Below are 14,026 nucleotides of genomic sequence, written 5' to 3'. Positions count from 1 at the left end.
TGTCACAAGTGGAGGCATGAAAATGTGCTTGTGTGTTTCCACTTCCGCTCTCTTGGTCCCTACCTCTGCCATAAGAACACTGTACAGGCTAGCCTGTTGGAGGCATGTGGGGGCCACTCCGCCAAGAGCGAGGCCATCCCAGCAGAGGCCATCCTAGACCAGCCAGTCTCCAACGAGCCTGTCAGGGACTGCAGATGGCTGAGTGAACCCAGAAGAGGTTCACCAAATCCAGTCCCAATCAGCAGGACCGTCCAAGCAACCTTGACCTGGGGAGGAATAATAAATAAATGGTGACTCTTTTAGGTCATTAAGGGTTAGTTTGTAATGCCACAAGGTGAACCGATAAATGCTGCAAGCAGAAAACTGCCTGTGGATTATTTCTGGCTCTTGGATAAAAATCCAAGTTTGGGGGCGGAGCTAGAGGGAGAGTTCCTGTTCATATTGGTGCTTGCTGTCAAATGAGAGAAGACCACCAGTTTTCAATCATGAGAACCATCTCTGCTAGTAATTAAAGTGTCCAGCCCAGTGTACTAATAAAAACGTCAAACTTTATTAAAGATAGAAGCTTCTCACTTCTCCTTGCTGAAAATTGTTAGGACTTGAAGCCTGTGGTTGCTCAGCCTCCTGCCTCCTCCGCTCAGCAAGGAGGCTGAGGGAAAAACAAAGACACAGGTGGCAGGTGCAGCTCCGATCTCACCCAAGCGCTCCTGGCCCTGGCACTTTTTCAAACCCACTCACTTTCTCTGTGTGCTTCTGTGGGGACAGAGCCCCAGAGAGCAGTTTCCAGGCTCTGGGCCTCACGTGGAAAGGTGCTGGCTCGGTTATTAGATGGCCATCAGCTGTAATCAGATGGCCATCCGCTGTGGCTGGGTGGTCATCAGCTGTTACCGGTTAGTCATTAGTCACTAATATAACTGCCGTGGCTAGTCTGGTTGGTTGGTTGGTTGGTTGGTTGGCAGAGAAGCAGATGGCGGATTGAGAATCGTATGGCTCTTGCTTCCTGTGTCTCCAAACCAGCCTCCAGCGAGACTGTAGTGGTATGAACCCCCCTATCTATGGCTCCGTGGGTGTTCCTTTTTGACCTCACCATATCCTGCTTTCTTGTGTGGGGAGCGGGAGCTGAGACCCCGCCTGACAGCTCCTTGTCCCTCCTTCCACCAGGAACCTCCAATACAACCCCCATAATGCATGCAATGCCTTCTAGTTTTAAAAATACATGTTCACACATAACATGCAGAAAAGAAGTCAAGTCATAGTGTCAGCTTTGTGACACATTTTCACAAGGGAATACACTGTCTGGCCACCCGCAGACCAAGAATTGGAACACTGTGAGGGTCCCAGGAGCCCCTTCTACCTCTCTCTATTACTCTACCCATCCTCATTTCCTATCCTAACTTCTAACCCCATAGATAAACAATTACAGTTTCTTCCATAAACTTGGTTGGCCTTTTCAAGGACAGAATGCCCTAGCTCTCTGCTAATCAGTCTACCCCTAATATGCAAACAAACGTCACTCTTCCCCAAATAAATCATATCGTTGCCTTTGTTCCTGTAGTCAGTCCACCACCTGTCTCCTTACATGTGAGCAGAAAAATATGCAACGTCACTGAGCAAAGGAATATCTCTTGTGTTGTGCTTTAATAAATGACTGCTCCCAGATAGCCTAAGAAATGAAATTATGTATTAAATGTAGTGGTAAAGGGCTCTGAAATATGATTACTTTTTTAAACCATAAAGACCTATAATTCTTAATGAATCTACTGATATGTCATTCTTATGTTTCTTTAAAATTTCCAAGCATTTAGGGAAATTGAATTCATTTCTTATGTAAAATATGAGATCAATAAAATATCCTGTTATTTCTGCTTGTACCAAAAATCATGTGAGCATGAATTGTTAAAATTCCTTTTAAATGTTAGAACCAGTTACATATAAATGAATCTGGTTTAACAATGATCTTAGTTTCAACATTTTTTTAGGATTTTGCTGCAAAGAGAAGAGTGAAAACTGATTCAAAGTAGGACATCCTCATTTGTTCAGACACTGATGGAGTCAAAATTGTACCTCCCTTTAAGGAAGCTGTAACGGCAAAGCAAAGAAAGTCGGGATGGTTTAGTGGGCCAGTGAGTAAGTCAAACAATGCTATCATTTTTTTTTCCTGTACTTCACTGCCTGGGGGCATTTTCCTACAAATTCTATTTTGATTGGGGCACTACTAAGGGAAGGAAAAAATATATTACCATTGGCCTTTTAATGCTTGCATCAGTTTACATGCTTCAAACTTTATCTTTCTTTGGAGACGTATCCATTTTTTTATTCCCCCCAAAATTTCTCAAATTTCTCTTCTGTTAAGTCCCCAAATAGAAATCCTTGGAAATCCCCAAAGAAAAGCAACAGAGGCAAAAATTATACTCCAAATCAGTTTATACATTTCATTAAAGCCAATTCTTTGAAATACACATAAACATAGAACAGACAATGCTACCTCTATTATGTACATGAAATCTTCTTTTTAAAAAAATCTTCTTTCTTATCAATACAAAAGTTTTAGCATTTAAGGTATTTTTAAGAATGAGAATCTATGCTTTCTCATGTCCTATTCAAATAAATAATCTTACTTATTAGCATTGCTTTCTCTGAAATAAATATTTCCAGAGCTTTGGGGTACATCTGAGATGTGAATCACAAATGTTTGTCCATCTTCTAGGGTGACAAGCGTTTCTTGTCCCACAGGAAGGCTGAGTTTGACGGTGCTTTCTGTGGCCTTGTCTTCCAACAATACCTGGATGAGCTGCAATGGGGAAATGTTGAAAAGCAAAAGATAAAAGGAAAAAGTTACACTTTCCCCTGCTGCAAGACCCACCACTTGAATTCTTCTACCATGCCCTTGTCCCCACCTTGGGACGTCAACTGGAAGCTCATGCATTTCTTCCTAATTTCTCAGAGGAATGCTCAGGGTCTGGTGAAGACTTCATGGTAAAGACTGTTTCCAGGAGGGTGCAAGAGAAAGAGGCCACGGGAAGTGGGAGCAGGTGGGTTTTCTTTAGGAAAAGGAGTGGGAAGCCTATAGATGTTTGTGAGGCACTGACTGCAAAACAACACTCTCCCATTAAAGACATGGGAGAGCCCGGCTCAGCTGGGAAAATCAAGAGGGAGCCCGTGCAATACCCATGGGTTTCTGTGGGCTGTAGTGCTTATCATTTTGGCTGCCTTCCAGATGGATACCAATCCTGCATTCTCATGAGTTCTGAGCTGATGCAATTGGCTCAAGTTCTCAAACAGACTCTCCCTCCACCATCCATCAAATACACCAGTAGATAAGGAGGGAAAATCTGTGAAAACAATCATTGATTAAATTGACACTTGGTTGGGTAGTAGATTTGAGGGACTCACAGATGCTGGGGTTAGTTGAAGTGCCATCTCTCAAATAAGTCACCTGACTTGTCTACGCAAGTGTTCTTATCAGAGAGACCAGGGTAATATGCCATTACTCTTTCCTTCGCTACAAGGGTACTCGGAAGATCGGCAAATCCTTGTACATGATTACTTTCAAAAACCAATAGAGATATATTTTCTTGGTCTGATTCCATCAATAAACCCCCAGTAAGCTAATAGATTTGGATAAAGATGTGCACAAGATAACCTCAAAAGCAAGGCTAATGGTACTACATTTCTCACCCTCTCTCTCTCAATTCCATAATAAACATGACCACCCAATGAAAAGATGTTTTTCTTCTCTCTCAAAAAACAATTGTTGGGGCCGGCCGGATGGCTCAGGAGGTTAGAGCTCTGTGCTCCTAACTCTCTGTGCTCCTAACTCCGAAGCCTGCCGGTTCGATTCCCACATGGGCCAGTGGGCTCTCAACCACAAGGTTGCCAGTTTGATTCCTCAAGTCCCACAAGGGATGGTGGGCAGCGCCCCCTGCAACTAGCAACGGGAACTGGGTCTGGAGCTGAGCTGCGCCCTCCACAACTAAGACTGAAAGGACAACAACTTGATTTGGAAAAAAGTCCTGGAAGTACACACTGTTCCCCAATAAAGTCCTGTTCCCCTTCCGCAATAAAAAAAATCTCTTAAAAAAACACACAAAAAAAATTGTCTTCATCTTTACACTACAGTTGACAAGTCACTTATTATTGTTTTTTTAAATAGTTTTGCTATGCTTTAATCCTTGAGTACATGACAGAATGTGAAACTGTGTAGCATGTTTTTAAAAAGAGTGTTCTTCATTTAATATCAGTATAGTGTTTTGCTTTTGTGTTAAACATGCCTTGGCATCTTACTTTTTTTGAACACTGCTAGACTGTAGAAGAGTGACAGATGGGTCTAGCAGTCAGAATGCTGACTTCAGTTCTTACCATAGGTGCAAGGCTGTGATAAATTGATCAGAGAATGAGGCTCACACAGATGTGCAGCTGAATGGGGGTGGGGAGTTCATTTGAGGCAGATGAGTGCACATGCGGCACAGGGTGTGCTTTTCTGTTGATGATGAGTGCAATGCTGAATAACGAATGCAAGGAAAATTAGATGAGCGTAACTTTTTGGTGTTAGATTGTTTAAATCATTATAGTGAATTCAGCAGGCATTCACCAACAGAAGGTTTAATTAATCTCTAATGCATATTTGGATTATCTGACATTTGTCTGCTTGTATTGCTTTATTCTGTAGTTCAATTAAGTATTTAATATCTTCTCTATTGTTTCCACCAATTAAATATACAGTCATACGTCGCTTAACTACAGGGATATGTTCTGAGGATTGATGGTCTAGCCCACTGCACACGTCGGCTGTGTGGTCCAGCCTACTGCTCCCGGGCTACGAGCCGGTACAGCACGCACTGCACAAAACAACACAGGATTCGGTCCAGCACCAGAGAAAGTGGTGCAGTCAAGAGACATGGTGAACAGGAGACGTCCGAGGCTGTGGCCGGCATCACACGGCATTCTGTTTTAGCAAACGTTTTTATAAGTAGAAAGAATATACTCTAAAATAATGATAAAAGTATAGTATGGTAATACATAAACTAGTAACATAGTCATTTATTATCATCAAGCATTATGTACTGTACATAATGCATGTGCTAGACTTTCCCACGACTGGCAGTAGGTTTCTTCACACCCGCATCACTACAAACACGTGAGCAATGCTTTGTGCTGTGATATTACAAGGGCTACGGCATCATTAAGCAACAGGAATTTTTCAACTCCATTATAATCTTATGGGACCACCATCATAGATGCATGCGGTCCGTCATTGACCAAACTGTCATTGTTTGATGCACGACTGTAGGTCAAACCCCATTACAATGAACTCCAGAGTTGCTAAGGCATTGGGTAAACAGTGTTATGGAATGGTGCTCAGATTAGGATATTTTATTGGAGAAATAATAATGACGACTAGTGGTTTTGGGTATTTGCTAATGTTCTAAGAATTTTTTTCCTAAGAATAATGATTAACTTATTTAATAATGGCCCTATGGAATTAGATATTATTATTCCTGTTATGTAGATAAGGAGACTGAGGACTAGATAAATTAAGCAACTTGCCCAAGGTTCTCAGCTAATAAGTGTAAGATGTAGAATTTGAACCTAGAAAGTTATGTACCAAAACTTCCCACTTATTTCCCCAAACAATCAGACTTGATAATATTTTTCATTTACTCTAAACTCACTGCTTTTGGAATTAAAGCACATGGTAGTACCTTTGAGGAGAGAGAGGGGAATAAAAAGGAAAGTCTCACAAGGAGATCTATGTAAGTTTGAATTCCTGCTTTGCCAATTATTAGCAAGGTGACCTTGGGAATATTACTCAACTCCTTATTGCTTATTGTCATGCAGCAGCCTAACTGTCTGTCCCCTCGTGCCTACCCCTAAAGAAAGAAGAGTCTGTGAGACTGTTCCTTTCAGGGACTTTGCTTCACCTTTGTGCTTACACTTCATGTCTCTCTGTTTGGCCCCCAAAAGATGGCTGATCAGTCAATGATGGGTAAGATTCCCCATGGAAGGAACAACCCAAGCCAGGCACAGTCGCAGGGGGACCACTGGGAGAATTCACGGGGTCAATAGAGGTGGGCATAGCCCCCACCTTCCCCCAGCTAAGGAGAACTTTTGCCTATGTGGCTGTATTCCTTCCCACAACTTGCTTGGGAAGTGAGTCAAGGATGTGATAACATCCGTTCCCCTTCCATTCTTATCAATAAGTTTCAGCATAAAGATTTGTCCCTGGGGAGGCACATACTGCAATTGTTAAGACATCCTGGGACTTTTGATTGTGGCTGTTTGCAGGCAAGGGTGATTGCTTTGAATCAGTTTTCTGGTATGATGTATGGGACTCACTGGGGAGAAAACAATGCTACTTCCTTGTGTGTGCATCAATAAAAGCCACAAGGTGGCCCGATTCGGGGCTCTCAGTCCTTTGAGGTTGGGAGACCCTTGGTCCCCTGTTTCATAACTTTCTTGATTTCTGTTTCTTTCTTAACCCTTCATCGCCCCTGCTCATTCACTCACTGCCTGTGTTGCGCTGGATGCGACAGTGGCTGAGCCTGCAAGAGCGGATTGCAGCTAGCAAATGAGGCTGGTTGGCAGAGAGAACTGGACGGCAGGTTGCAGATAGTGTCGCTCCTGCTTCCTGTGTCTCCAGCCCAGCCACCAGCGAGAATATAGTGGTATGACTCCCCTATCCATGGCTCCGTGGGTGTTCCTTTTTGGCCTCACCATGTCCTGCGTTCTTATGTGGGGAGCGGGAGCAGAGACCCCACCTGACACCCTGCATGACATGCTCAATAGCAGTTGTCCAGGTTCTCTGCACCCTGGAGAACTTGGAATGAGGGTTTGTTCAGGAAGGAGAGGTTCTGGTTATTTTGAGGGTTGTAGGGCATGAATGGTTTCAGGCTGTGACTCAACTCATAGCCATGACCATCAGTAACTCAGGTCGAGAGCCACACCCTGCTTTTAATGGTCTCCTGCCAAGCACAAATTGTCCACTCAGAAGGGGAGCTCAGGCCTGCAAAAGAAGGACCACATAAAGTGGTAAACTTCCAGACACAGGTATAGAACTTTTAGAAATTAGTACGGAGACAAGTGTCAAGATTTTTTTTCTTAAACCAGCCACTCCCCCTGCCTCAGCAGTGGTGTTTCTGTTGCTCCCTGCATCATCTGGCTCCTCTTCCTAGAATCAAGGCCCCACCTCTGACCTCTCCAACCTATGTCCTATTCTTCTTGGGGCACGGACCACCTTCCTCTGAGCTCGTGTTGTGGGAGAAGAATGGGCTTGAGATCAGGCAGCCCACTATTTACTCTCTGTTCCACTATTTGTGCAAGCCACGTAGCTTCTCTGAGTCTCAATTTTCTCATGAAAGGCATGAGAATGATCAGAATAGATACTATGTAGGCTTGTACGGCTTCAGAGATAATGTATATAAAGGGTATAGAATAGAATTGGTGTTGGATAAATATAAATTCTTAATTTTATATCTTTCAAGATGTACCCCAATTCTGTTTTTTCAAAATCATTACTATTCAGACCATTCAATGTTTCCCTTCTTTGAATGCCAGAGGCATTTTCGGTGCATACCACTTAGTGTAATGGCTAGTGTCATCTATTGCTTAGTTAGCCTAACCCAGGAAGAGTCTGGGAAGGCAAGACCAAGGCCATGCACATGTTCTGCACCTCTAATCCTGCCAGGCTCATATCAATGCACCCCAAACCTAAACTGACTGGTGATCAACAGATAAGCTATTATAACCACTCCTGGCAAAATGACCTAAAGCAAAGATGCCTCTAGAATCCTGTATTGTTGTTGGGACAATGGAGTCTTTATGGGTTTTCTAATCACCCAGTAGTTCTTATTGCCCTTGAAAAAACTTGAGGAAGTTGGGCCCCCAGTTTCTATACCTTATTGCCTGTGGCCGTGTCCACTAGGAACCCCAGGACTCTGAGAACCACTCTGCTCACACCCATGGCACAGCGGCTCTGGCTCTCATGTTTCAGCATCAGCCAGGGTGGATCCACACTCGGGCTTCCATATTCCTGAGATAGTGAAGACTCTGGACTGTGGAAAGGTGCCTGGTCTGGCTGGACAGGAGACTGGTCATCTGGTAGCATCTCCTTGAGATTTCCCACGTCGTCTTCCTCCTCTTCCTCATCTATGCATGACTGCAGTATATGAATCACGTATTCCAAAAGCAGCAAATGAAACAGATGCCAGGAGCCTACATTGAAATAAAATCAATGCATAATTAGATAGACAGATGGACGAATAAACAGATCACGGTGAAATTAACAAGTGTTCTGGGGCTTTCAACTCCTTCGTATTAGAGCATCACTTCTGTAAACGATCCTGAAGGGTGTTGGGCAGAGCCCATCCCTCATGTGGCATTCCATATCCAGAGAACCCCAGTAAGGCAGCTTTTGGACAGAAAGCACAGAGAGCTAAATAGCCTGAGCCACAGAAAGGAACTTAAAACTCATCTGGTGTGAGATGGGTCATCAATTGCATCCGTCTGACTCTAGGAGCTTGCATTCATGGGGAGGAATTATCACCAGTTTGATACAAGGCACAGGGTTGTGAAATAACTCAAAGACCACAAAAGGTGGAGATAACTCAGAAAGGTGTGCTGAACCTTTTTGCCCACTTCAAAGCCTTTGACCCACTTTAGGAAATCTTTTTGTCCATTTCAAAGCCATTTATAACGTTCCTTATTCTTTGATGGACCTGCAGTGAAAGATATTGGCTTGGTGGAATGGCATGACTTGGTCCAGAATGAGCCTGGCCAACAGCTCTGGGCCTCTTCAGTCTTGGAAACCATGACCCAAGTGAAGAGGAAAAACTGGTTTGAATACTTTGATTTCATGTGGAGGTCCAGAGAAAGTAGACAGGGAAAAGCAACAACTGCAGGGCTGAGCTCTTCCTGTGACTGCACATGAATCTGCTGTCACTTTGGTCTGGGGGAGCATTAGCATAAAGTAGAGTTATTTTGGCCTTCCCTAAAGGGGAGGGCCTCACTACCAATGATTGTCTCCTATAGAGCAGCTTACAGCAGCAACCTTCGAAAGAGCTACAGGGTGTTTGCAAAACAGACCTAAAGTGAGGCTTGTCTTCTCTCCCTTGTTCTGCCTACCAGTATGAGGGCATCTGGCAGCCCTCTGGAGCAGGGCTCCTCACGCTGATTGGCATGTAACCTCAAAGACTTGGTCTTTCCACTGTGGGATGGAAAGGTGCCTGGGACTTTGTAGGGTCAATAAATGTCTGTTGAGATGAATGATCCTTTCCCTGGGGCTGGTGACCTTCACTTCCTACAACTCTGCATGCTGCATCTATGCCACAGAAGTGACAGATGTGACCTTCCCCAACAGGGAAAGACCATGTCTTTGACCCAAAAGTTTGCAAAATATAATACTTCACTCTTTCCACCATGTGCATACATTGGTGACGACAGCAATTGTTTTTCCTGCAAGTACAATGGGGTGCTCCAAAGAACCTATTTTTCCTCCATCTCAGTGGTCTCCCATGGTGCTTTTCTCAAAACGTCCCAAAGCCCACAATTCAAAAACAAGGGGAGGCTTCCTCCATATCCAACCAGGAGGAATGAGCAAGTGAAGCGTGGTCCAACTATCTGATGGACTCTTATGTTGCCATTAAAAAAAAGTGATTATGGTTTTGTGTGGTTTTTGTGTCTATGTTGTGTTTTACATAAAAAGGTTAAAAGAAGATGACTGGATTCTACATAGTAGCAACGTGGCATTGGGCATTAACTCATGGCAGATGAGTGGAAAATTCCTACGCTATCATAACATTTTAAAGGGAGAATGCGAATGTTTGGTATTCTCTGACTTACCAAAACTGTCTCTGTGGCAGAGGGTCATGGCTTTGCTCACAGCAGTGAGAAGGAAATTCCATCTTAGCTGAAAGCTGGCGGCCAATTTGATGAACTCCTCTTTGCTTCTGCTTGGCTGTTACAGTGTGTGGGGGAAACAATGCTGGGATTAATGACACAATGAAGAGAAGCATGTTTTCAAAGGCACATATTTGTCAGACACAAACATTTTCCAGTAGCCAAACGAGAAGAAGAAATGACAAGGTGACAAAGGAACAGTGGCACCCTGGCCCATTTCTGGTCTTGCTTCGTCTCCCGTGGAGACAATTTTAGGGCAGAACCCTTTGAAATTGGCAGGGAGGAGAAAGGAGATGGAGAACTGGCCTACTTTTTTTTTTTTTAAATCACACACAATTTTGAAAAAGAGGTCACTTGTGAAGTGTGACAGAAAAGCACTGCAGACTCAGCCTCACTGAAGTCCACTTGGCAGTTGCTATCGAGAGGCTCAGTGGCCATTTTATCCTTGCCAAGTCTGATATTATGGAAACATGGCATGGAATCCCTTTATAATGAACAGTAATGGTGCTGATTTTGTCAAGTACAAAGCTGGTCACTGTGCCACGTAAATGATCTGAGGACCAGAAGGTCCCACCTGCGTGTCCAGTGGAGCCGAGGTCATCTGACAGCTTGAGTGGCACTAAAGTGGGTACCAGTGAGATGCCTCGATATGCAGACAAAGAAACCCCCATGTAGATTGAGGATGGCCTTGGGCCACCCTCTAAATGATTTAGGAACCAATGGAGTCATGTGAATTTCACATGCCTATGTTGGGATGGATGGCCCTGAAGCTTCCCTAAGTCTCATCATATGTGTGTGGACCACCCACTGGCTCAGCCCAAGTCTCTGAAGAAGAGATGTGGAGACTGGTTAGAAATGAGGAAATGCCCTTTCTCATCCTTGCTTCTCTTCCCTTCTGCCTGCACCAAAAGCCCCCTCCCCACCCCCCCACCACCCCCATGATCGCCCTGGGCTTTGGGTGCATGGGAACTTGCTTCAGTAGCATTATCCTCCCCCCACAACTTCTGACCACCTGGGCTAGTGTTTCTGATCACCTGAAATGAGGCCCTTGGAAGGAACCCCAGTGTTCAACAACACAAGGATATTTTCTAAAAGCATCCAGACAAGTAGCTCTGGGTGACTGACGCTCTCCGCACAAACATTCAGACATGAACCAGAAACATTATTGAGCCTTCCTCTGCTCCCCACCAGTGTGGCACTTCAGGGTCCTCTGTTTAGAACTTCTCTTAGGCTCGAATTGTACGAGAACAGGGTGGGGGAGGGGGGAGAACCGGGGAACGAAACACATGACACAGTTGAATGTTTCCTCTGCCAGCCTGCTGCCAGATGCCAACAACTGAAGCCATTCGTCATCTCTGACAATCCCAAGGGCTTACATTTTAACAGTCTGAGTATTTTATTGACAACGGCCTGTTTTTTTTTTCCCCCCAATCAGCCAAGCCGTTTTATAAAAACAAGCTCTTCAAAGGCACGCGGTTACAAAATACCTTTTTTCTAACATGCCTCATGTGTGAAGGCTGAAGATATGATGACAGAGACTTGGGAAGCACGTAGCATTACATGGTCTAAAAGGAAGTACATGTCTGTCGGCTGCTGCGTGGCAGGGTTGGTGTTCAGGGTCTCATGGGGCTCAGCTTGGCGAAGTTAGGAGCTGAGTGAGAGGACTGAAAGGTTGGGTCCGTGATGACCTAGGCAACCAGCACATTTCTTGGCAACAATGCAACTGCAGACACATTACCACTGTTACAAAGAAGCTTTGCTGAAGACCAGCAAGGAGGAAGAAACACCGTACAGAATACGCAATGATTATTGTCAAGAAGCAAAGAATGGAAACGGACACTTGCCAAGGGGTTGGAACAGGCTTTCCAGCTCCTTCCTGAGGAGTTTTCTGGTTCATCTCTCTGAGGTTTGTGACCCCAGCGCCCTCTGCAGTCTTTGTGGACCCAGTTATTATTTCTGCCCTTTCTCCTCCACTGTGAGGACAGGGATAGGGATAAAGCCAGAAAGAGTGTGAAAGGGAGAGAAAGAAATGTGACCGAGGCCTAACGCAGGAAGCACCAAAGGCCCACTCCTAGTGCCACGCCTCCAAGTCTCTGCTCTGCTCCAGGCGTGTCTAGTCCTTCTTCCCTAAATAGGTCCTCCATTCTTCTGTCTGCTCACTGCGCCCACACCATTCTCTCTCACGAATATTGTGTCCCCTCCTCAGCTGATTTTCATCCTATCCATGCTTCACGGCCCATTTTGAATCCCACCCCCTTATCAAGGCCTTCCCCAATGGCCTCAGCCTGCAGACGACAATGCCACAAAGGTGGGGGGCCCACACTGCCTTGTGTTAGTTCACAGCCCCGGCACCCCCCCACCCATGCACTGGGCCCACTGGGGCCAGGGTGCCGTGGCTTCCTCCGATGGCATTCTCAGCCCTGGAAGTGTGACTGCTGGTACAGGTGATGCTGATAGTCAAGCCGAAGGACCCTGTTAAGGTAACTCCCAAGTGGCATGTTGACCAGAAGGACCAAATCCACCCACATCCAATACATATGCAGTTTTGATTTTCTGAAATCAAGCCTGACACTGTGCTGGGATGTTTCTGCAAAACACCCAGGCCAGTACTGTTCTGCCCATACAGACAAAACTGCTCCTTTTCCTGTACACTCTCGCTCGGTGCGCACACCCGCTCACCACATGCTCACCTGCACGTGTGCACGTCCACTCACTCAACCTCACCTGCATAGACACGCTCACCGGCACACACTCTCCCCTGAGCACACACACTCACCTGTATACGTGTACTCACCTGCACACACACACCTCCCGCACGTGCCAGCCGCTGATTCCTGCCTTGCTGCAGGAGGGAGACACCACTTCTCTCCCCTTTATCCCCACACCAGCCTTGACACATTTCCGGCCGGAGAAAACTCTCGTGCATTCCACCAGGTCATGGGCACTCGGTGCCACCATGTAGCAAGAATGAACAACAACCACTTCTTCCCTTCAAAACAAATTATGGTTTTGTACCTGGAAGACGAACGCTTGGAGATTCGAAGACAGACAATTCAGGAAAACACTGAGGTCTGTTGATGTCCCCAGCAAAGAAATTAAACTGCTTAAGCCTATAAAGAAAAAATAAAATAAAAAGATGGCTAGCAAGGCATCAGAATTTTTCCCGGCGGTGTTTGTGTACTAGGTAACCTAGGGGACAGCACCTGAACAATAGTTCAAAGGCACTGCCTGTGGCCTCACACTCCTTTTGAACACAAAGGATCCATTCTAAGGCGGGATTTGTCACCTCTGCGGTCGTCTAGTTCAGAGTTATGTGGTGTTGCCTCCTAGGAACCACCTCTGCCACTTGTTGAAATGGAAAGAAATATTTCAAAATAATAACTACACCTTCTAATTACACAGAACCTGGCTTCAGATGAGCTCATTGCATGATACAGACGTGACCTCACCCATTCTTGCCATTTTCATTAGAGTTGGTTTATTAACTGATGGTAAACATCAAAGCTGTTGAGGGATATTCAGTGTCCTGCCTGGGGTGACAGACTCAGTACAGATGGGAAGGGTGGAGCCCCAGCGTGTGTGACCTGGGGACTTGGGTCTACCGGGAAGCATGGAGAGCAAATGAACAGCCTTTGGCCTCCCCACCTTTTTGGGTGCCGCTGGGTACCAGGCAGAGTTTAGAAAACCCAGGACGTTGCTGTGGCCTGGCTGAGGCTTGGTCAGGATTCACCTGAAAGCTTTCACAGGAACATCCCGAACATTCGCCTGCCAGGTGTCAGCAGAGGCAGCCCGCAAGCGAGGCTCCCTTCTGGCTCTGTGCCCTCCTGGAAGGACACCCAAGGATGCCAGCAGGTACACAGGAGCCCCGGGTAAGCTGGCAGGCAGCCTGACGGGCACGTGGGGGAGAGGCCTCATGCTTTCCTGGGGCTCCCTGGGCTCAGGCTGGGGGCAAGAGCAGTGTTTGGGCAACCACCTGGGATTTCTGGGGGAGCCAGTAGGCCAGGAGGGGGCCCTTTGGGCTCATTGCTGTCCACAGCTCTGAAGCTCACTGGCTTAGGTGTTCACCTTTTAGTTGTTGGTTTGGCTAGAAGGGGAGTATCTAGGAGAGGAGATGCTGGGATAGCACTAGAAG

The 14,026-nt window shown here is 45.7% G+C and overlaps 1 protein-coding gene across 2 annotated transcripts in view; it reads right to left on the bottom strand.

Moving 5' to 3' along the window:
• Nucleotides 1–2,408: 2,408 nt before the first annotated feature.
• RFX8 (regulatory factor X8) overlaps nt 2,409–14,026 on the bottom strand; it is a gene marked incomplete at its 5' end in the record, with an annotated part of 52,676 nt that continues 41,058 nt past the window's right edge. For both annotated transcript variants that reach the window (XM_081068753.1, XM_081068754.1), the window contains 4 exons: nt 2,409–2,791; nt 7,895–8,211; nt 9,838–9,952; nt 12,910–13,004. In XM_081068753.1, the coding sequence (XP_080924879.1) occupies nt 2,615–2,791; nt 7,895–8,211; nt 9,838–9,952; nt 12,910–13,004 (704 nt within the window). In that variant the 3' untranslated portion in view covers nt 2,409–2,614. The remainder of the gene's footprint in view (nt 2,792–7,894; nt 8,212–9,837; nt 9,953–12,909; nt 13,005–14,026) is intronic.

The sequence above is a fragment of the Rhinolophus hipposideros genome (genome assembly GCF_964194185.1).
Source record: "Rhinolophus hipposideros genome assembly, chromosome: 12".
Taxonomy (NCBI): domain Eukaryota; kingdom Metazoa; phylum Chordata; class Mammalia; order Chiroptera; family Rhinolophidae; genus Rhinolophus; species Rhinolophus hipposideros.
This window is presented reverse-complemented; position numbering and strand designations above follow the sequence as displayed.